Genomic DNA, 23,976 nt, shown 5'->3' on the forward strand with positions numbered 1-23,976 from the left:
CAATGTCTTTTTACTGTTTTCCTACTACAAATTTGTCATAGCGTTGGTGTTGGGTAAAAAACTGAAGTACAGTCAAAACAAAACTGGAGACTTCAGTTACGGTTTTAATATCCATTAAAAGCACTCAAAACCTTTTAAAACCCATGATTATTAAAATTATATTAAACATCTAATGATATTAATAACTTCGAAGACATAACACTGAAAAGAAAATCCTACAACGAAAGCTTAGATTTATTGTAGTGTGTGTAGAGTGTAGAAAGAAATTCAGGTGTGCAATTATTTTGGGAGTGTCCATCACCTTGTTATTTGTCTCTGAACGAGTGCTTATGTGGTTGGCAAGTGCACGCGATTACATGGTTATTGCAATCGTAAAGGGGACTGGTAAAAGAGACCGTTTTGATAGTTCAAAAATCGTGGCACGAGGACGGTTTTGAAGTTAAATATAAAGCTCGGGTTCTAAAAGTAGTTGCGAAACGTATCTTTTACTAGTTTGCACAAGTGTACAATGATTTTTAAACTCGTCTTAGAAATGAATAATTTCGCATTTTTTGATAGTCCCGCATATGAGTATATATTGTCCCTGACTTCCACTAGAAGCAGTTTTTGTATGCATATACATGTATAGAAAGCCTTCTATCACTGAGGGGTGATTCGATACGGTGGGGTTCCTTTCTAAATTACATAGACATCAGGTACACGTTCAATAGTCCCGTAAGTTGATGGATTTAGTTTTTTTTGGCGAAGAAAAACTGAAATTGGTTACTGCGAGGGTTTATTTCTGATTGTGTTGATTTTCTACGATTTACGAAAAGAGAAAAACTGTAAGCTAAACTAGAAATGGCACCTTATAGTGTCGTGGTCACTGTATTTTGCGTGTATTGAATTGGGCATGGATTTCTCAAGTTTATGTGGCACTCTTCGTAACTGTATAGTGTATGCGAGCCAATGTATAGAGTAGAGAGAGGATTAGACGGTGTATCCTCCCTCTAGGCGCGCTTTTGTAAGAGGGGATACAGTACGTGCCTGGTAGGGGGATGATACTGAGCTACGAGATAGAAGGGTATGACGTTTGCATACGTAGAACTGACATTACTCTATGAGTAATGGCACTAAGTATGCAAACGTCACACCCTTTTATCTCTTAGCTCAGTGTAATCCCCCTACTGGGCGCGCAAAGTAGTCCCTCATACTAGAGCGCGACCAGAGGGAGGGACACACCGTCTACACCCCCTCTACTGCTAGTCCGTTACTAGTCTATAGCCTTAGATCGTTGTTGGGTGATGTACAATCTTAGCACATTGGAAAGCACACGGACTAATGCAAAATGATTTTTGCCTTGTTTGAGAATGATAAAATAAAGGGGCTAGATAAAATTCATCCCCTCTCACCTTTAGAGAAAACGATGTATAGACATGGAGACCGGGGAGTTCTCGCTAGCGAGCATATATCATTATTATTAAATTGGGCATGAAATTGTTTTTCACCATCAGCTATCAGCTTCATTTTTTGAAGCTAGCTGTTGATGTTTTCTGGGAGAGGACACAAAAAGAAACTTTCGAAGAATTGTCGGGAAAAGAACTTGTAGTAGCTGGAGATGGAAGGATGGACAGTCCAGGGCATTCCGCCATGTTTTGCACTTACTTTTTGGCTGATACTGAATCAAAGAAAATCATAGCTATATCCAACAAAGACGTTCGACACGCTGTAGGGAAAAGCCCGAACATGGAGCTCATGGCTTTTAAAGGTGCTTCCAAAGAGGTTCTGGAGCTTGGCGGCCAACACAATGTTAAAGTGCTGGAAGTCGTCACAGATGCTCATTCGGAAATTTCAGCTGAGCTAAGTTAGTTTCAAGCACGACATTAACGTTTGGCGATTTTAGAATGCATGGTATATTAATGAAAAAAAATTTATTTGCGACTATTCGTAGGGAAGGAGGATTCTTGTTTGTCAGGTGTAAAACACTCGTGGGACACGTGGCATGGTGGCAAAATAATTTTTAAGAGATTGAACGAAGTAAATATGTTTCCATTTTTAAATCTCTTGTCTCACCCTTTATCAAGTGAATGAAACAGAACGTGTTTCATGTAGATTGCACTGAAATCTAAAGAACATAGAGATTTATGTCACTGGGCTCCTCTACTACATAATCATTTCTGATGGTGCTCCAAAAATTGTCAAGGACAGGTCTTCACTTTGAAGGTATTGTGCTATGATTATCTTGAATTAATCTTGAAGAACAGGTGGTCAATTGAAATCCAAATATTTATAGAGTTTGTGGTTGACTTGTCTCCACCATGTTATCAACGAGCATGAGTGGCACTTGGAGATAGGCATGTTCAATCATTGCGACCATGAACCTTTAACTGAAGAGCAGCTGGAAAAACACCCCTGGTTACAAGCCAACTCTCCCACTTTCTTAAAATTAAGAAGCGAAGTTATGAGGAAGTACCTCTTGAAAAATATGGGATACTTCACAAACTTTAGGTATGCGTGAGTACCTAGAGATGAACTGTACCACCATTCATCACGCGCAAATCTTGTTTGTTACAGGCACACAGGATTTCTCGAAAGTTACCACAGTCTAATTCTAATGTATGCCCCAAAAAGAATCGCTTTTGGGTATGTCTAACTTTGTTTCCATCGTTTACCATGTTGACATAGTAATTTTTGTCTGTGATGTAGCTACTGGGGCTACCAAATAAGGATTAAATTAGCCGCCATAGACCACAACAAGCACTGTGGAAGGCCTCGGGCTTGTAGACAAGATGGACAGCCAAAGTAAAATTTCATTAATATACTTATTATAGCCTATGTGTTTCTGAAATAAGCATAACGGTCATAAATGTGTGGATTCCAGAGATACACGTGCCTACAGTAAACGAACGAAGGCGTGGTACATTGTGCCAATATATGAGAAGAAAAAATATTCTTATATTCCGGAATTAATGCGGATCATTTTTGAACAGAGGGAAAACTTCAAGGTAAAAATAAAATCTGTTCTTTTTCAGCTATAAATTTATTATGATTTCTAGGGGTCATTGAAACAAAAAGTACCACTGGATGCTGATCACCCGTTAAGGATTGCCAAAACCAGAGGAATGGTAGAAGCCCCTTCAAAGGAGGAATTAAGAGAGAAACAGATATCTCGATTTTAAATAATAACTAAATTTCTTGGGAAATGACCGCAAAGCGACCCCCCACCACCCTAATCACTAGTAAGTCATAGGAAGGGAAATTTGCGGTCATCGTGCACTGTCAGTCCTTGAAGGGAAATGAAATCACTTTTCTAATGTTAAAAATAAACTTCAGCAATCCACGAAATAAGAGGTTTCGACAGTTGGAATGCTGAGGAATCGACGCTTATTTGGCTTGGGATCCTAGACATAAGAGACCCAACAAAGGCTTGGGATCCTAGACATAAGAGACCCAACAACGGCTTGGGATCCTAGACATAAGAGACCCAAGAAAGGCTTGGGATCCTACACATAAGACACCTGACAAATCCATCACCACCCTCTTCTTTGGACCAACGATAGTCGTCCCCATCACCAACGGATAGGTAAGATGGTGCCTACATGACAGAATCACTGCTATTTAGTATCAGCTCTGGCTTGATATTGATGGCCTGAAACTGACGAAACAGTTTGTTGATGGTCCTTGCAGGTCTTGAGCTAGGGACCTTGTAATGGATGCAGCGAGATGGTGTCATTTGGCATTGGTGACCTTTCATCCCGCATATACCCGCTTAGTCGGTAAACGTTAGGGGCGGCATGGTTTGGGCTGACTTGGCGGTATACCGGTGTCTCCTTGGTCACTTAGATGGACAACACATCCCCATACGATAAAGGACTTCAACCGTTGAAATAAAAGAGAACCAAAGCACGTAACGTATTATTACTTATTAGACTCTAAACTTGGCCTTAATACATCAGTTCATATTTCTTGTTTTATAACCCTCATACTTTATGACATCGGAGGAGAGGTTCCTCAGTATCACCACCATGAAGGGGCCGGATACCTTCCCGCAATTGGAAGCGCCTGAGGAGTTACCCACATCGGAGGCATCAGCGCGGAAGGACCTGCATACCAATGTACCGTTACCATATCTAGATGAGGAATGTACCGAACGCCCTGGAAGCGGAGTCAACGAAGGAAACATGATGCGCCAGTGTCGAACGAGAAGCCTTAATTCCTGTGCCACAAGCAACCAAGAAAGAACCCGAGTCGTTTTGTATCTCAAGCGATACAGGCTCGAGAAGAGACGCTGTAAAGGAGTTTTCCTCCGCGGTCTAAGCCGGTTTCTCCTTTCCATTAGTTAGTATGCTGTGGCATAGGGGCTAGCCACCACCCCTCTATGCAATGTAAAGGGACCCACCTGTAAACTAGCCACAGGCTTAATGTAGAAATCCCTTCATAGACAAAGCCTAGTTGTTATTATTATTAGTCCATCTATATCTATAGAAATCAAAGTCCTGACTGACTGACAGACTGATAATCAACGCCCAGCCCAAACCGCTTGCCCTAGAAAGCTGAAACTTTGCAGGAACGTTACTTAAAAGTAGAAGGCGCGTACTAAGAAAGATTTTTCCAATTCGCCGCCATCTTAAAAAATGGCGCCCACAAATGTAAACTCTTCTCCATGCAACAAAGCCCGCGCGTTTCAACCGATTTCACAAATATTTAGTACACTGGCAACCTATAGACGGGCTGAATGGTCTTTTGGGTTCGATTTGTTGCCATCTTTTTAAATGGCGGCCAAAAACTTAAAAACCCTTCTTTATGGAATAATGACCGCGTGAATAGTAATAAAAAATGTCCCGACGGGCTAGCGGGCAACGCTGAGTGCCTTTGCTCCTACGGTGTTACAAAAATATTATTTATCTGTTAAATCTAACCATTCTTTATATCATTTTGATGGAAGTTCTTATTACACGCGAGCGACGCCGCGGTCAACAGCTAGTCAGAACATATATATCAACCAATTTTTAAATTTAAATTAAATACAAAATTTTACTTCCTAATTTTTACCTACTACTATTTTGTTTAATAATTATATATTTGTTATGCCTAATAGGATTATCGATTGTAACATTTTATATTTCTGTATAATTATCATATTTGAATGTGTTTGGGGAACAAGTAACGGACGCCGCCACGAGGCGTCGTTTTCCGTTTGTGACCTTTGATCCCGAATATACGCGCTTAGTCACTTTTCATTTAGGTGCGGCATGGTTTGGGCTTAGTTGGCGGTATACGGGTGTCTCTCACTTCGATGGAATACTGTTGGAATAAAAGAACTAAAGGACGTAACGTATTATTTAATTATTAATTAATGGACTCTATAGTAGTAAGATGTTTTCTCTGGCCCGCTAACTAGCTTTAATGTACGGATTGTACGATTTGGTCTGTTACAGCCTTACTGGGCTCAGCAGATGGGATATTAGGCTTAATAGACACCTGCATTAGATACTGATTCTTTCTCTCCTCTTTGCTGCAGCTACAGTGAGGGTGCACAATATGCATTTGGCATCAGTGGTGGGACGTGACTCCTCCCACAATTATAATGACTATAATTAAATGGTTACACATCCACAAGTCGCTTGGTACGGATGAAATGACACTACCTAGCTTAAACTGCACTAGGTGAAAGTAGCGCCATTGTCGCGGAGCAAGATTTTTCCAGTGGAAAGTATATGAAAAGGAATTGCTGACCGACTTCAAAATATATTTCCATTGCATATTTTGAGTTTCTATTTTAGAATCAGATACCGCGGTGAACTTCTTGCAAGGTTTTACAATAATAATAATAATATTGGCTTTTTATTGGAACAATCATTAAGGTGGAGTCCTAATTTACAATGATGTCCAGAGTTAATTTAATAAATAAAAGTAATGGATAATAACTTAGATTAAAAGTATAGAGCCTGTTTACAGATAATCCCAGCCTCATTGCCTTAATTTCTGTGCCACGTGATTGCTCATGGCATCTTTAAAAAGCATTATTGATGTTATTATTTTGTGGTGATTTTCTAGTTCATTCCAACATTTTATGCCTTGAAATTTTACATTCTTGTCTCTAACGCGTGAGTTACAACTTTCAGGGTAGAAGTTATATTTGTCTCCACGTGTTCTTATATTATTATTTCCCTTTGGGAACCAGTTTATTACATATTCTGGGAAGAGACCATTTCTCACTTTAAACATGAAAAACAGGTCAAAGTAGTAGTTGTAGTCCGTGGTATTTATATTTGCGACTTCCGTCGCGGAGGAGTATTTTCGAGTATTGGATATAAATGTATGTATATTTTTGAAAGTAATTGGTTTATTTGTTCACTTTGTTTATTGGAAACAGTAAGTTGTCCCTTTGATTACGTGTGGCAGAATTGGGCTCAAACATGTTTATTTGCTATTACAATTATGAAACTAAATTAGTCAAACGCAAAGGTGAATCTATTTCTTTTCAACGTCAATAAAGGATCAATGTATTGTACTTGTGGTTTATCATTATAATAAGCACACAGTAAGACCAAGTGTAAGTCACTGAACTAAATTAAATACTTACTAACAGTGGCGGCTCAAGTCAAGTGGAGGCCCCAAGCGGTAACCATTTTAGGGCCCCCAAACTCAAGATATTAAAATTAAATAGTAGTTCTAAGATGGAATTTATATAAGAAGGCGTAAAATAGCGTCCGGTGCGCGCGTGATAGTCGACAATCACCCTTTAATGGGTGGAGGGGGGTGGAAAAGGAGCCGAGACTTAATATTTTATCTTATACCGTCTTTTTTGGGTCACCTGAGAGCGCTCCGAGAGCGCTCCAAATTTACGTGTAACGTCATCGCTCTAGCTCGGAGGACCGAATGTAGTTGCTCCGAATGAAAGACAAAAGTTTTTTCAGAGCGTTTTTTGCGACGTCTTCAGGCGCTCCGTCTCTAGACTCGGAGCGGTTGGGATAAATCCGCGAGGAAACCGGGAGTGAGCGACTTGGTCATTGTAAGACGCACCGCCGTCTCGGAGCACCTCGTTTTACAGCAAAGAAAAACGCTATATGTTTTTCACCATATATTTCTTTTACCTTTTCGTTAAGCCTTGGTTTGGTTTTTGGAACTCACGAAATCATAGGTACACTTGATTCGATATAGAAACAATTACAGAACGAACGATTTTGACGTTGAGACACATTCAAAATCAATCAAGTTATGTATGTTCAAAAGCTAACTTATTCATTGCAATTAAAAGCAACCGTCGTAAAGTTTCAGCACCGCAGGCAGCCTCCATTTTCGGTTTTCTTTGCTCGAGGTTTGCTTTTTCTCCAGTCGGAATCATTCGCGTCCGTATGACCTATCCCCATGGGATCCAATGGGAAAGCGCAGAGCAATGACGGACATGAAAGGGATGGGACTTAATTGTCCACTGACACCGGCGTAAGAGTAGAAGCGTAAAATCTCGCGACTTAGGTCTTCTTATATAAATCCCTTCTTGGTATAATACTGAAAGGGAAAATATTCGTCATTTTTTTCCTTTTAAAACTATTAAGGTCCGTCCACACCATGGCTTTTTTTTCGCGTCGCAAGCTACGTAACGCTGGCACGCGCGGTACGTCGCTTCGCTCGGATCGTTTACACTACAGAAATTTGCCCCAAAGCTTTGCTCGCAAGGCCTTGCAAACCTCGCGAAAATCTTTGGCGTGTCAAAGATTTTCGCAGTCTCGCAGCCAATCAGAGGTCTCCTGGTTGGCGCAGGCGTAGTGTATTCGAGTTATTTTCAAGAAAACAAGTATGTCTCCGGTTAATAGGCCTAGTGTTTCTCGTGAATGAGTGGAAATCAACAGCTATTTTCGTTTTTATTACATAGTCTCTTCCATTTTTTATTTGGAAAAAGGAATTTTTAATGGAAGAAAATTAATTCTGCTCAATTCGGGGCCCCATGGCATCACGGGGCCCCAAGCGGCCGCTTAGTCCGCTTACCGTTAAACCCGCCACTGCTTACTAAAATAGGTCGAATGCATTTCAATATCGTGGCTATGTAGGATCACATCCGCAAACCAAAATTTTGGAATAAAAAGAGTATAAAACAACGTTCAATATAAAACTATTTTATTTTTTTCCCGAGTGACCGAACATTCTCAAATATAATAAGTAAATCTTACACCTTCATTTCAGTTTAGACCATCTAAATAATCAAAAACAAACCACCCTTTCACAGCATGAAGTTAGAATAATAAACAGCCCGCGCCTTCAAACCGTCGTCTGCTCTAAGTCTAAACTGTTAAATGGCAACTTATGTCCAGCACTGGTAGAAAAAAAAGGTCTGATCATAAACCAACCTTAAAAATTAAAGGTGGCAGCACATTCTTGGATTTTTTTGAAGCTGTGCGGACAAGTACAACTCTAGGGGCGAATCGTGAGCAGATTTCCGCTTTAAGGCCATCCAGTCGTGAATATTATAAGTGCAAATGAAGCTAAAAAGCTACTAAAATTTATGAAGTAATGGTACAATAGAAACTACGTTTTTATTTTGGTTTGGGTAAGCAAAGCACTTTCTTTCAACGATACTCAAGGGGTATGATTTGACTTGCTTGGAAGTTTTACCTGCATACAACCCTAACATGGAGGAGCGTAGAGGATATTCAAAGCTATCCTCAACAAATTTGTATAAACTACCAGCCACCATTATTTCATTATCCATTCTCCGGTAAATGTGTTTAATTTTTATAACGTCCCCTGTAGTTAATTTAACGCAGCCATCAGCTGGGGATGTTGTCAAGCTATAAGCGCCCGACTGAACCTTTTTGAAAGATTTAACACCAGTAGGAATTTGGGAACTATTGTCTTTGAAAGGCTTTTTGAGAAGTATACCACCGTATTTTGGTTTATGTTTTAAAATATGTTTGCCTTCATTGACTCTTTTAAACAATTGTTGAAGAGGTTTGTTAGGAGATCGTAACATTTTTTTAAGATATTGGAGATGATTCTCAAATGGAAAGGCACTATATCTATCTAAAGGGCCAAACCTCTCAACGTCAGCTTTTAGATGGGTCAAAGCATGCACATTTAATGACACAAATTCTTTTCCACATAATTCTGGGCATGAAGAAACAAACATTTCCAATAAATCTCCCGCATAGTTTAAGTAAGTCTTACAAAGATCAGGCGATGCAAGAATGTAGATTGCAGAGTGCAAAAGTCTAAACTGCCCTAATACATCGGGGGATAGAATGTCCTGGGACAAAACTGGTCCAGAATACAACAGGAATTGTCGGAGTTCTGTGGGTTCCACCGATCAATATGTTTAAGAGACCTTGGCTTTCGCGCAAACTCCGAAGGAACAAATTTTGGGCATCTTTTAAGGTTAGACGATAGCTCGTTAATCTGTTGGTGGCTAAGACGAACAACATACTTTCCCCTCTTAACCCACGATTTTACCATTCTTTTAACAACTCCAAGGCAAACCAAATGCATATAATCAAGGGGAAATTGGGTTACTATATCTATATCTAATCTTTCTAACGGAGAAGGTTCTCCAACTAAGTGGTGCTCTTCATTTTCCTGATTTCTAAATGAACTATTTGTACGTAGTGTAACAATTTCATCAGAAACCTCATCGAGCAAAAACACTGTGCGATTTTTATAACGTGAACCCCTTATTGTGCATTTGTCACAGGAATAATACCCAGTGTGACCTTTCGAATTTTTAACAAATGACCTCGCTGGTGTGTCGAGAATAAAAGGGCCATTTAGTTTGCACCTATAGGTTCTCCCACCATATTCAAAACCATTTTTCTTAAATCCAAAAGATCATCAACGAATGAGCCTAAATAATCACTGAGAGATTCTGGCTTTGACTCACCACAAAAGACAGCAACGGGAAAAATATTACCAATAAGCCCTCCCCAGTAGCACAAGCCTTCCGCATAACAGTCGGTTAAAGGTCGAATAGTCGGTTTACGGTCCAGTCAGCTGTACCATGCTTATTCCGACACTTTTCTGACTCATGAAGCCGACTACTTCTTTTAGTTGGCAATGCCGACATCTATCTGACAGTTGGAACAGAGATGGTTTAAAGTAGGCTTGCCTACCGTCTAGAAAATTCCAACTTATTTTTTGCCAATTGATTACCGACTCTCTCGCGCTAGTCGGTATTGTGACGTTTAAGAAGAGTAAAATTAAAAGCAAAGTTGTTCTTAGGCCGTTTAGTAACCGACATTTATCCGACAGTTGGAACTGAGATGGTTTAAAGTAGGCTTGCCTACTGTCTAGAAAAATCTAACACATTTTTTGCCAATTGATTACCAACTCCCTCGCGCTAGTCGTAATTGTGACGTTTAAGAAGAGTAAAATTAAAAGCAAAGTTATTTTTAGGCCGTTTAGTAACCGACATTTATCCGACAGTTGGAACTGTGGTGGTTTTGAAGTAGGCTTGCCTACCGTCCTAAACATGTAACCCATTTTTGCCAATTGATTTCCAACTCCATCCCGCTAGTTGGTATTGTCACGTTTAAAAAGAGTAAAATGAAAAACGAAGTTGTTGTATAGGCCTTCTTTTTCCGTGGGACGGTTAGTTTGACTTTTACTATTCCGCATATGCCACCAAATTTTTTTTCTTATATATTTAACTTATACTATATCTCGACCCACAAGCAGAAGTTGATAATACTATATTTTTGGCAACACTAGAAACTTAACGTTACAAAAAAACTGCAAAGCAAGAAAACACATCTGATTTTCTAGTTTGAATTTTCCCTCCTGTAATTTCTCGGGTCTGGTGACACGCCTCTGTTCTATTGGCGTAACTAAGGTAACGCCATGCACGTCATTATCAAAGAGGGCGCTGCTAGTGCGAAAGCAAGTCAGCCTTTCCAGTATCTTTGACGCGGCTGGGTCGTTAGAATGTTTAAACGAGATTTTTGTGGTCGAAAATGATTAGTTCTAGGCTTGCTAATTTTTAATTTCATTGCTAAGCTTCTTTGTCACACTATATAAACTATAAACGCCTTCGTTTGTCACGTAAGGTTTTAATTTTGTTATTGAATTATCAATTTATCTACCTCATAGAGCCAGTTTTATGCATAAGCCTTTGCTTTTTACCTAGCTTCTCATCTGCTGGGAACCACACCCCTATAAAGTGAAACCAAAACTTAAACGTTTATGTATACCTTCAGTTTCTTTGTTTCAATATAACAGAAGTAAGTGTTTTGGGGCGCTTGGAGTTCAAAAACCTTATATATTAAGTATTTTAAAGATTTTTGGTTGTGAAAATAATACTGAATTCCAAAATAGATCTCAATTTGTATGCGGTTTCAAACATTTTAAGAGAAGAATGTGTCAAGTAATACCCTTTAGAATTGTATGTTTTTCTTTTTCTTTAAAAAATCTGTAAGTGCATATTTTTCATTAAGATTTTTGTAATTTAAGAGATAGCAACTGGCCACATCGAAGATATTAACAATGAATATTAATAAATGCTTTAATTGATGTAAATATTATACTCGCCCTGAAAAATTTTACTTTTGGTTAAAACCAATTAGCTAGGCAGCTAATATTTCCATTCGACTAGTCGTGTAATATCGAATACATTGTTTACTATTTGAAATTGTTATAATTGATGCTCAACCTGTATGTTACTTGGAATATTCAAAGTACAAATTCTAAAGCGATTTTCATTGAAAATGTAATAAAGAAATTACAATACTAGGTATCAGTACACTGCAAATTATAAAACCACTTTTGGATCACTAGGGTACACTCTTAGCTCACTCGGAGTGGTCCAGGAGTGATCTCATAGTGTTTCGTTTGTGTTCTAACTGTGAACTAGGTTTAATAGAAGTGATGCAACAGTGTTCCCTTGTGAACTTTTGTGATCTATGTATGTTCAATCGCTTTTTGAAATCATATCTCACATGAAGATCACTAGCCAACAACTTTGGATCGTATTGAGATCACTATCCGGGTATAATTTAAGAACACACATCGAACATAGCTATGATCTAGTTGCGTGCTTTAAGCAGAAAGAAAAATTATTTCAGAATATACGATGTCACTTCCTAAAAACTTTAAATAATAATCTCACATAAATATATTGCAGGCCTATTCCATTTTATAACGTATGGTAATACTTCAATATCGAAACCAAACTAAATTGTTCGATTCCTTAATGGTTATAATTTCCCTTTCCAGAGGAGCTATAAAAACCTTTCAGTAAAAACGTTAGGCGTGCGTATAGTGAGTGGAAGAGATATAGATCAGCTGGAAATGGAAATTTACCAATATAAGAGGGGTCGGATATTTAAACGAAATCAAATACAGTTCAATTTCAATTATAATAATTCACTGAAAGGAAATCCTCGAATTTTAGCTAAAAATGCGTGAAATATTTTAAATTTCAAAATGACTATCAATTTATTTAATTATAAATCAAGCGTTAATTTTATGATTGTCCGATCCTTTCATAGAAAACTTGAAAGAATTCTCGGAACCCCATTGCTATACTAAGATTGAAATGGTAGTGAGGAATAGCTAAGGCGTATGGATTTATAATGTATAATTTCATAGGAAAGAAAATAGCGTCTCTAAATTCCAACTGAAACCAAGTATACCATGTTACTACTGCGCTATATTCCACCCTCTCAAATCACAATGTAAAAGCGTGGTTTGGGGAAAACTTTACCTGTACACCCATCCCTTTTTGGAGGAAAAAAATTATAAAAAAGAGGTATCGTAAAGTGTTGCCAGATGAGAAGATTGTCGCCCAATTGGGCTTTTTATGCGGGGTAAAACAAATATACTATTATGAAAAAATATCAGAGGAATATAATTCCTTTTTAAATATCTTTTGTCAAATTGAGTGCCTTTCTTCAAATAAATGGGTTAAAATTGGATAATTTTTGATTAAAGAAACATTCTTAAGTAGCGGTTGATTGTGCTATTTCATACGTGCAATTTTAACTGGCAACTTTTTCGGTCTTTACCGTGCGTTGCCATCTCCCCCGAAGTAGTGTTGAGAGAGAGAGGCAGCGCCTCGTGTCCCATCGTCCCATTAAATTTTCCACAAGTTCAAGGGAAAGTTTGTTTACTTTAGTATCTGGACAAGTTTTTTTTAAATTGGTCGTATCTCGGATGTGCTTCGTGCTTGCTTTTTCGAATATTTAAGGCAGTTAATCTAATTAATCTAATATTTACGAACTCGTTAAATTCTACGTAATAATTTTTTGGTAAGTGTCAATTTGTCTGATAATTTTAATTAAAATAAAGTATTTTCTCCCCGGACCAAGGCTTATGGTATATAATGGGCTTTGATTATTGTTTTACGGGCGAATGGTAGTGAATATTAATATTATTTTTACCATGAAGTTCACAATAACGTGTTCCTTACTAAAACTAGATTTTCCAATAGGTACAGTAATGTCAATTGGGCCTAGTGTTAAAAATTTAATTATTTTCGTTGCCATAATGTAATTTTCGGGATTGCTTTTATCATATGTGGAATTTTGTGTTTATATTGATTTTGTCATAAAATTGGCTCATATTTGTTTTAAATATGGCGGCTATCAATAATAATGATATTAAATGCCCAATGTGCTGCTATCGAACAGCAAGCACTCACCGTCTAAATCAGCATGTTTTAAGCCTACATCGGAATGAAAGCTCCTTCAGCGTGGCTTGCAAACTATGTCCCTATAAATCAACTAGTTACTCAGCATTCAAAGTACACTGTAGTCGTCAACATAGGCATGTGCAAGAACCTGAGCCTGAGAATAATGATTTAAATTATAATAATGAGGGTGGGGAACTAAATGATATGGAATTTGAATTGGATACATCGATAAGTAACAGTGATAATGAAGATGATTTTAGAATACAAAGGCGAGATGTACCAGAACCAAGCAAAAGGTCTATTGAGAAATCCTTTGGGTATTTCTTTTTAAAATTAGAATCAACCCATGGCATAAGCAAAACTACTTTAAATATTATTGCTGAGGAAATTAATGTTCTTAATATTGAAATTCTCTCCATCTTGAGAGAAAATATTTGTGCTGAAATTGAAAGCAATGGGATAGTTAATTTTAATGAAGCTCGCTATGACAGCATGTTTAATTTCACTTCCAAATTGAATCACATGAGATCGGATGCTTCTAGAATGAAATATTATGGTAGTACGTTTAACTTACTGGAAAGCATTCCTGTGTACTTAGGGAAAAAAACTAAAAGGAAAAACGGTAGATTATCCAGTGAAAATATTTATGGATATTCAATCCCAATTTTGTGCAGTTTACGAGCGTTAATTAGAACCCCTGACGTACATTTCTGGATGCAAAACTCTCACGAAAGTCAAGGGCCACTCATGAGAGATTGGTGCGATGGGGAGTACTATAAAGAGAATAAAATACCACTTTCTACTTGTATTCAAATTATTTTGCACGTGGATGATATTGAAACTGTTAATCCAATTGGCGTTCACAGGAAGATCCACAAGTTGACAGTATTTACGTATGAAATTTGTAATATTCCGCCGCAATTTAGATCGAAATTACACACAAAACAGCTTCTTGCTATTGCTAGATCATCTGATATTAGGAAGTACGGTATGGGAAATATTTTATCTGATTTTATAGAAAGTATGAATAGCTTTAAAAATGGTATAGACTTGTTTGGTAATGGTAAAATTTTCACCGCTGTTCTTGTGGGAACTCCAGCAGACACCCCTGCATCAAATCAGTTGTGGGGCTTCAAAGAAGGGGTGGCCTTTGCAAAAAAATGTTGCCGTACTTGCCTCGGAGAGCGACCGAAAATTTGGAGTAGTTTCATGGAAAACGATTTTCAACTAAGAACAACTACAGATCATTTAGATATGTGTAAGATTTTAGATGAACTAGAAAGTGTGGGTGCAAGAAAGCGCTGGAGCAAAGAGTACGGAATAAACTGTCTATCGCCGTTATTTCATATCAAAGATATTTCACTTGAAATAGCGGTACACGATCCGATGCACGTTCTGTTAGAAGGAGTTGTATTTGTTGAGTTGAAAGCTATGCTTCAAAACTTCATAAACGAGGAAAAAATGTTTTCACTTGACTGGCTCAATGGACAGTTGGAAATTTTTCCATACTCATATTTAGAAATTAAGTCAAAGCCAACTTTGTTTGACCAATCTTGTCTTTCGGAGAAAGGAAATATTTCCCTATCAGCCTCCGCGTCATTGGCTCTAATCGAAGTTCTACCATTCATTTTAGCACAGAAGGTTCCTAATGACAATGCAAAGCTTTCAAACTTTGTCTTGTTAGCAAAAATTTAACATATATGCACATCCCCATATGCTTTAAATGATACCATAATGGAGCTCGAAGCAGCTATTAAATATCATCATGAGACGTTTTTAGTTCAGTACCCAGACATTAATTTAAAGCCCAAGTTTCATTTTATGATTCACTTTCCTAACCAAATTAGGCGTTTTGGGCCACTAAAACACCATTGGTGCATGCGCTTTGAAGCACATTTCAGTGTGTTTAAAGGAAGGAAATGGGGATCTTTTAAAAATATTTCACTCAGCATGATAAGATATCATCTTTTAAGAAATTGTTTTTACCAAAACAACTCTTCTGCTGACCCAAACCCAAATTTTTTGTATGGTTGTGATGATGTTAAGGTCACAAAAGAAGTTTTTATAAATGATCTTGAACCGTGCACAAGAAATCTAATTTTACCGTTCATCGGCGATGGTAAAGTTTTTTTAGTAACAAATTTAAAAATTCAGGGTTTTCTCTATATGAATGAAATTGGCATTTCTTTAAATCGGTTAGAGGACAAATGTCAGTCTTTAGCTGTGGTAAAATTAATTTTAGCCATAGGAAAACGATATTTTTTCATCTTGAAGCAGGCTGAAATTGTGCAATACGCAAAACACCTGAACGCATTCGAAATTTTAATTACTGATACAGAGTTAGTTATTCAATGGGATGACCTTCATTGCCCATGGCCGCTTTCAGTTAGGTACTATAATGACAGATGTTATATGCTTAACAAATATTCTTGTTACATGCCTGACCATTAATTATGCTCTATTTTTGAACCAAAATTCCATAAATTTACAACAAAAAAAAATGAAACATTAAATTGCACATATGAAAAATATAAAATCCCGCATTACAATGTGGTATATGAAAATGATTGAATGACCAGGTATAGGTATAGAGGAAAATGTTAGACCGTAGAGGTATAGGAAGAGGCCCGTGTAAGGAATGTGACGTAGGAGATTGCGAAGAGTATGAAATAAATGGGAACGAAAGTAACTGCCAATACTGTGGATGCCCACCCACTAAACATGAGAAACGTACGTATATTACGTAGGCCTATACATAGTTTTTGCTAAAAGGGCTGGTGAAAATTCCTTCCTTCACTGGTAGCCTTCAACAGTGCAGTGTTGTCAGGCCGTCTCTGAGCCTAGCTATTCGAGCACCGATTCATTCTGAACTGCTATAGCCCTGGCTCAGCAGAGCCAGGGTGACATTGGGGGAACTGCAAAAACCCTTTAGTTAAAACTATGTATATGCTTTAGGTATAATGCTTGTCACATTTCAGATTTTACATTTCTTTATAGTCATTTTAAGAAATGGTAACAACCATGTTATTCAAAAAACTAATTACACTAACTCGGGAAGCAAAGAGACCAAAGATGGCAAAATTTAAAACTATTTTAAAGCTGAGACTTACAATTCTCAAAATAAATTCTAGGTAGTAATAACCATATTCAGGTGCTTGAGCAATCAAACTTCTCTTCTGATATTGGTAACGTTCTCAAGGTTACTAATTCGGAGCTAAGTAAGAGTCTCGGTAGTTCAACAGATATTCATTACGGCTACGATGAGAAGCTTTACACTTTTTCTATAGGTGCAAGCAATGATTTAACAAATGTGGAAAGTCCAATTGTTTCGTCAGTCGTTGAAAGTGACATAACTAACTTTAGAAATCCTCGTACTGATATAGCAGAAGGTATTTATTAAAATTGTCTTTTATGTATTTAGTCAATATGTTCGTAAATTTCCAATGTAGTTAAAGTTTTCAAAGACATTAATTGAACCTGGTACGAATTCAATAAAAATTTAATTTACTACAATGCTATCGTTTCTAAATAGGTCCAATTAATGATTTAAAAAAGGCTGATAGTCCTAGTATCTCTTCTACCATTGAAATTGATAAGTCTAAAGAAGGTAAATCTATATAAAGTTAAAACCCATACCAGGGTGACTAGACTTCTTTTATTTCTTACTTTTTAATTGTTATCCTGTAATTTCCTATAATTGTTTTCTCATATATTTTCCTACAATTTTGATATTATTTATCCTACATTTTCCTAAAGTTTTGCTTTTTATTCTAGATTAGCCAATATTTTTGCCACTATTCAAGCGATGTTTTTAATTAAAAGCTTTCAATTAACTTTTCTCTAATTTACTTTTAAATTTACTTTTTTCCCTGTGCAAATTTTTAATTATTTCTCTGGTCATAACATATAAGCGAAAGTATACAAAATTATTTGTTTGCAGCAGAGATTGAGCTACCAACTTCCTCCCCACTTGTCACAAGCGCCCTCCTAAACAAATGTGTTACGGAAAAGGGATACTGGACCGCTTTTATATCGGAATGCGCTTTGCATTGGGTAAATGACTCAAAAATTTGCAATAAAATGACTTATCAAATTATTGGGAAAAGGATGGTTGAGAAGTACGAATGTCTCAAAATGTCTGGAAATACTCCGTGGGTAAGTATATAAAATAGCAATCCGAATTTAAGTTTAAAGTAAAACCATAATCTTAGTATATAATCTAACGATATTTACATTGAATTGAAACGTAGAAAGAGTTCACAAAATGTTTGAGTCTAAAAATCAGAAAGGAACGAGGGAAACAAAGAAGATCACAAGATGACGCGTCACTAACCAAGCAAAAGGATTTATGAAAATTGTAGCAGTATCTGTTGATACTTCTAGCACAGAACAATTAAGTAATGGGGTAGTTCCTACAGTTGTTACTACCAAAACTGTAAAAACGCCAAAATCTAAGCCAATTAGGTAATCTTAAGCAATGCATTTTTATTGTTGAAAAAATAACAAAAAAGTATTTTATTTTAACTCAGCTACTCTCGAGACAATTTTATTGGCGAAATTCTTGATGAAGATGACATTAAACAATTAACTGAAAACATCAAGAAAGAATGGGAAAAGAAAAAAACTGATTGGGGCACCATCAAGGCACTACTTCGGCAGTCATACCCTAATCGCAACATTTTCTTGAAAAACCAAAAAGAATTTTCAATTGCGCCGTTTCTTACTCTTTACCCATGTTTTGAAAATGGCAGAGCGGTAAGCGGTCTTTTTGAAATTAATGCTACGCAGATAGGCCTTATAATAAAAGGTTAAACTAAAAATTTCAACGTTTTTTTAGTTTTTGTACGAGCTACGCCTAACACTTGGAACTAAGGTCTATGATGAGTTTTACAAAAATGTTGAGGTGTTTGTCAACGCAATAATGGAGTTTTCAAAGGAATCCTTGACTGCAAAGGTAAATTATGTCGCATTTTGGTAAATGTGCCTTGCAAATGTTATTGTTTTTATAGAATGAAAGAAAAAAGTTTCAAGCATGGAGCATATTTGAAAAAAAAAGTTGCTGTAACGCAATCGAAGGGCATCAAATCTCTTCCAATTATAAAACAAGTGAAGACGGAAGAATTTGACGATATAATACTGGAAATGTTAGAGGGTCCTCCCATGGCTGTAATAAGCTTCGCGGGCAATGAACCTAAAGATTGCGCCATACTTGAACTTGGACTTAAAATACATTTGGCAGAAAAATACATGGAATTGACGAATGTCATAAGTCTGCTTATTGCTATATATTACTCTTTCGAGATTAATTACCCGAAAGAGTATTTACAAACAATGGCTCTAGCAACCAAGCTAGTATTGAAGGATAACTACTATAAATTGGCTTCCAAGGCGGTTAAGGTTGAAGTAGAATTAATGAAAATTTGGAACAAAATTTGATATACACGCTTTGTTGAATGAAATAAACTGATTTTGAATTTATTTGAAAATTATTTTTTTATGATTCAAAGTATAGGGTTAGGAAAATTAAACTTTAGGAACTTTTAGAGGATTGGCCTATGTGGAAAATGAATGGGTAGAGGGTGTAGAGGGAGATCACTCGGTGGTCGTATCGAAAAAGATAAGTGATCTCAAAGTGATTTCCTAAATTTGCAGTGATCTAAATTAGTTACGCTAGTGATCCTAATGCACACCAATAGAATCACAATTTAAGATCACTTTGGTGCACTACTAGATCTCATATATTAAATTTTAGAACACTAAAGCACATATTTAAATCGCTTTTGGCTCGTGTGTTTCTAGAGTTCTGCAAGCGCTGAGTGATCTAAAACTGTTACAGTATATAGGGATCTTAAAGTGTCTTAAATGTGTTCTCAATATGTAGAAAAAGTTTCCAGTGTATTTAAATCTGATACTTTTGAACATGTCCTATATTATCCTATAATTTCATGAAAGGTCCTAAAATATCCGATATTTTTTACTATGATTTAGTTTTTGTATGGTTTAGCATCGAATTTATCAATATTTAGCTCTTTTATCGCGTTCAAATTTGACTAGACACCGACATTGCGGAGCTTTCTTTGCTTTCTCAAATGTTTTTTAAAAAATATTTTAATTAAGTTCCTCTTTTCAAAGTATATAATACTATATATATGTATTTTTATATCAATATTTGCCGTTAAAAACACAGTTTTTCTCCTATAAAATCCTAATTTCCATGTGTTGAAATTATAAGTTTTGGCTGCGCTCCTTGTGTTCGTCCCCTAATTTCTTGACGCCAGTGATTAGATTGAAGAATCAGCGCGACCAAACCAGCGTTTATGTGAACGAATTCGCGGAAGCTGAAGCTGACGGCGTAAAGCAGACTCTTATCGAGTAAATTGGAAGCCGGAGCTGCATTTTGTTCTATCAACAATCAGCTTGAGCTAAAAGCGCCTTTGCGAACGGGCCTTTAAAGTTAATTTAAGTGTGAAGGAATACCTTCTGAATTTTGCGAGAATAATTTATTTAAAAATAATTTAAATGGGACGCTTTAAGCAAACTGTAGTCGAGTTAAAGTCGCAATTCTTAGCTTTGTGGCCCTAGACGTGTTGAAATAATAGGCAGCTAACAGTTCTGACCCTGAAACGTCACACCCTTCTATCTCCTACTGGATTTTCATCACCCCCTAACGGTTGGAAACAGTATTTTACGCGCAAAAAATGCCAACCAGAGAGGGGCTGCGTGACGTCAGACCATCTCTTCCCCCTAGCCAGGTGTTAACTCCCTATAACGCTTAAACCCTGTTACGCAAATAATAGAAACGAAAACTTTATATAAATCTTTTATTGAGGTCAAGATACCACTGAGGCTTTAAAATAACAGTTAGAACAATCGTAGTCCACACCGGATGTGTGTGTGATACTTATCACGTGTCCTTTGACGATGCTAGATTCGCAGTCAGGGCGTAACAGCTCAGTGTAGTTCTTGGTAGTACAATTGTACTTTTTTAGTACAATTGTACTTTTTTAGTACATTTTAAAGTCTTGGCGGCTTCGGTCTTGGCGGCTTCGGCCTCGGCTGCTGCTATGGCGGCTTCGGCCTCGGCTGCGGCTAAGGCGGCTTCGGCCATGGCGACTTCGGCCTCGGCTGCGGCTATGGCGGCTTCGGCCTCGGCTGCGGCTATGGCGGCTTCGGCCTCGGCTGCGGCTATGGCGGCTTCGGCCTTGGCTGCGGCTATGGCGGCTTCGGCCTCGGCTGCGGCGGCTTCGGCTGCGGCTATTCTAGCTTTTCTTCCTCGCTCTGTGTGTTGTCGAATCGAATCTAACTAAAAGCGTCCATTAGGCAATATCATTGCTGATTCTTCCATAATTTAACTGTTAAAAGCTACATTAATATTAAAATGAAAGACTAAGTTAATTAATATTTAGACCATTTTAAGTTAAAGAAAACAATTAATCCTATTATTGTGTCTAAAAAACCTAACCGAGGTAATTAAAATTTATCTTCTTACTTTGCAAACTTCTTACTTTCCGAGGCAATAGCGGACTTCGACTGAACAAACGGACCCCTTATCCGGGCCCGCGTTCTTGTTTTATACAATCGAGACGCCGGTGATTGCGTCATCTATTGGATTATGCCGCCGTATTCTGCAAGCTTAGATTTCCGCGCCCACTTGGATTATCGTCGCTCATTAGTCCGAAGAGTATTGGATTCTGGCTTCTTATTGGCGGCTTATGTTTCGAGGCGAAATTGGATTCTGGGCTGAGATTGGATGGTCATGCAAGCAAGGAAAGATAGTGGTTCAGCTCAGTTAGCTTTTCAATTGACACTGAACGTAGGGTGTATGTCAGCATTTTGTGTCGATTATCGTCAAACGTCAGTGCAATAACCTTTAACCTCTATGTTTAGGTTCTTTACGCTATATATTTCGTGAACCTTCAAATAGCAGACTATTTTCCCCAAATCCCACACGTTTAGGGCTAGTGTACTGTATATCGGTAACATGACTCTGGAATAGAAGTTATTCAACTATTGAATGTGTAAACTAGTGTAATTTATGGTATACCAAGTATAATTTTACATTTTAATAATATAACTTCACAATCTTTACTAAAATAGAATATATTAACAGGCGTTAATTCTGGTCCTCAAAAACATCGTAGCAGAGGTGTTTTATCATTGAAAATGGTGTGTGTATCTAAGGGATATTGTGCGCAAGAGCCTATTTGTCTTTATGAAAGAGGGATTCCAATTCTCAGAAATTCAAAACATAACTGTTCTGATACCATTCCAGTTCATGGGTAGAATGTATCATGTCACCAAGTAATAAGCTGAGAAAAACGAGCGTAAAATTTGTTAGTGTGTTCGACTAACTACACTATTTAACGTATAAAACTTACTTTATTACAATAAGGTTTATTTACATTATCTCGTCGAGCGCGACTACGTGACTATTCGGTTAACATTAAAACACTAGCTTATATACATTTGATGTTACGTCATACAAGAGATAACAATTATCTTAGGCTGTACAAAGGTTAAGCAATTAGTAACATAAGTCAATATCAAAGTAACATAAGTCCATATCACACATCCTCTCTTTTCTCATAAGTTCATCCAATCGAACTTGACCACTGGTTTCGAGACCCTTCCAATCTTTGTTATCGTCCCGTAGTCACTTAAGTCAAACGTCGTTTGTTGTCGTCTCGTTCTCGACTTGACTGTAGTCGTTTTCTCGTCTCGCCTTGAGGGATGGTTGTCTCTTCGTTCGAGGTTGGCTGGCTGGAGTGGGTCTATCCTGGGTTGGTTGACGGTGAAACTTTCGTCCGGTGTTTGACTAGGTCTGCCAGCTGTTTCAGCGTTGTATGGTTGATCTGGTCTTGGATTTGGAGGAATAATGTCCTCGGGATCAATCCTAGTTGCTTCCGGTCACAGCACGTTTATTTTGGGTGAAGGTCGCGGTAACGTTCAACTAAAGGCAGTGCTTTATGCCGAACGGTCTCCACACCGACAGCATTCGGTGCGAGCACCTTCTTGATTTCGGTAGTGCAAGATCGTGAACGTAGAAGAGACTGTATAGTCTGTAATGAGGATAGATACTTTGAGGTCGTAGAAAGTTTTCAAGCCAATCTCATGCTAGTATAGAGCGGTGGAACAAGAAGTTGCACTAAGCCATTCTACTGTTCGTGCCAGTTTACAAGGGCATTAATACAGGCATAATCATATCCCCCTACATCAAGCCTTAACGGACGAGGATTTCCTAAGACGGCAATACCATTAGTCTTACCATGCGTCATGAGTTTACTGCTTGCAAATGTATTGCAAGATATGGACAGTCGTCTGGAAGAGTGCCTTAACCACAATGGTAGACACTTCGAATATTTACGTTGAGCTGTTTTCCAAACAGTTTAGAGGCTGCAATTTGAGGCCCAGGTTCTAAGACTAATCGTAGGACTGTGCTTTAAAATATTTTGTTGCATTCAGGCATATTCTCCAGTATTCTTTTTGTATCTTGTCGCTCGTTGTCACTAGCATACAAACATGAACTCTAAACATTTATTTACACCCTGTATAATTTAGTATGACATCATCACCCGTGGCAGTATTGGTGGTTGTACATAAAGGAAGCTGTTGGTCTGATCTCGACAACACTGTATGTGCATACAGTGTACGAAACAAATATTTTTCTTCCATATTTCAAATATCGTCGTTTTTAGCCACATGGTTTGATGTACATCTAACGATGGGGGTATTAGCAAGGAGGATAATATGGAGGGCCGACTTAGTATAATTTTAGGAAAGTGACTGGTAGCCCTGCTTACACTAGTGGCCCCTTTGCATGAACTTATTGTCGTTAAGTACTCGAATTAAATTAATTAACACACTAGTAATATTTTTAATGTTAAAGGCAGTGGTTTTTATTTTAATTGTGCTTCAATTTAGAAAGTTTTCGACTTGAAGCATTTCGTTTTGGTATTTCAGATGAGGTTTGGTGTTTCTTTTCCGTCTCTTTTTCTTTCCTTTTTTTTCTGTTTCCTTCCTTTACTTTTCTTTTTCTTCAAAAATCTGACGATTACTCAACCTCACTTCATGGTGTATGCTTAGTCGGAGATAAAGCTTAATGATTTTAATTTTAATTGTTGGGCATATACTTGGTAAATCAATATCCCTGAGTGAGGTTGAGATTTTTTCTCCTATTCCTTCTTGGCACATGAATTGAGGGTATAGTTCCTTAAACTTGATTTCCACTTTTTCAACAAATTCGTAAAATTGTTGTGTGACCAAAATTAAGCGACCTACGTCACTTCCTTCTTCTGGGCGGTGTGCCTTCAGAACAGTTAAACTTTCACGAGTTGATGAAATAGTTTTTTCACTTTTTAAGATTGCATTGTTGCAAGGGATGC

At 37.5% G+C, this 23,976-nt stretch overlaps 2 protein-coding genes and 1 long non-coding RNA gene across 3 annotated transcripts; all 3 read left to right on the forward strand.

The window, feature by feature from the left end:
* The first annotated feature begins 2,569 nt into the window (after positions 1-2,569).
* LOC149657509 (uncharacterized) lies at positions 2,570-3,541 on the forward strand. The gene is made up of 5 exons (XM_089844570.1): positions 2,570-2,622; positions 2,686-2,781; positions 2,861-2,984; positions 3,036-3,218; positions 3,313-3,541. The coding sequence occupies exons 1-4, from the start codon at positions 2,594-2,596 to the stop codon at positions 3,156-3,158; spliced, it is 372 nt and encodes a 123-aa protein (XP_089700696.1). The 5' UTR covers positions 2,570-2,593; the 3' UTR covers positions 3,159-3,218; positions 3,313-3,541.
* Positions 3,542-13,074: 9,533 nt separating this feature from the next.
* On the forward strand, positions 13,075-17,447 carry LOC149657510 (uncharacterized). Its single transcript, XM_089844800.1, has 6 exons — positions 13,075-13,211; positions 16,174-16,324; positions 16,592-16,669; positions 16,726-16,812; positions 16,882-16,983; positions 17,127-17,447. Exons 2-6 carry the CDS (start codon positions 16,192-16,194, stop codon positions 17,213-17,215), a joined length of 489 nt encoding a protein of 162 aa, XP_089700926.1. The 5' UTR covers positions 13,075-13,211; positions 16,174-16,191; the 3' UTR covers positions 17,216-17,447.
* Positions 17,448-18,274: 827 nt separating this feature from the next.
* On the forward strand, positions 18,275-19,052 carry LOC149657511 (uncharacterized). Its single transcript, XR_016370054.1, has 3 exons — positions 18,275-18,349; positions 18,432-18,548; positions 18,604-19,052. It is a non-coding gene; the product is annotated as an uncharacterized LOC149657511 (long non-coding RNA).
* Positions 19,053-23,976: the final 4,924 nt, after the last annotated feature.

The sequence above is a fragment of the Phalangium opilio genome, unplaced genomic scaffold (genome assembly GCF_054372755.1).
Source record: "Phalangium opilio isolate 3A_F unplaced genomic scaffold, DU_Popi_V2 ptg000077l_1, whole genome shotgun sequence".
Classification (NCBI taxonomy): Eukaryota; Metazoa; Arthropoda; class Arachnida; order Opiliones; family Phalangiidae; genus Phalangium; species Phalangium opilio.

Bases quoted from the DNA above. Each gene is read 5' to 3' on its own strand.
- LOC149657509 (XM_089844570.1), top strand. From the start codon at position 2,594: ATGTATGCCCCAAAAAGAATCGCTTTTGG. The intron at 2,782-2,860 runs GTAAAATTTCAT...TGTGGATTCCAG, and splicing joins AGACAAGATGGACAGCCAAA to AGATACACGTGCCTACAGTA. The intron at 2,985-3,035 runs GTAAAAATAAAA...TATGATTTCTAG, and splicing joins AACAGAGGGAAAACTTCAAG to GGGTCATTGAAACAAAAAGT.
- LOC149657510 (XM_089844800.1), top strand. From the start codon at position 16,192: ATGTTAGACCGTAGAGGTATAGGAAGAGGCCCGTGTAAGGAATGTGAC. The intron at 16,325-16,591 runs GTACGTATATTA...ATTTCTTTATAG, and splicing joins ACCCACTAAACATGAGAAAC to TCATTTTAAGAAATGGTAAC. The intron at 16,984-17,126 runs GTATTTATTAAA...GTTTCTAAATAG, and splicing joins TCGTACTGATATAGCAGAAG to GTCCAATTAATGATTTAAAA.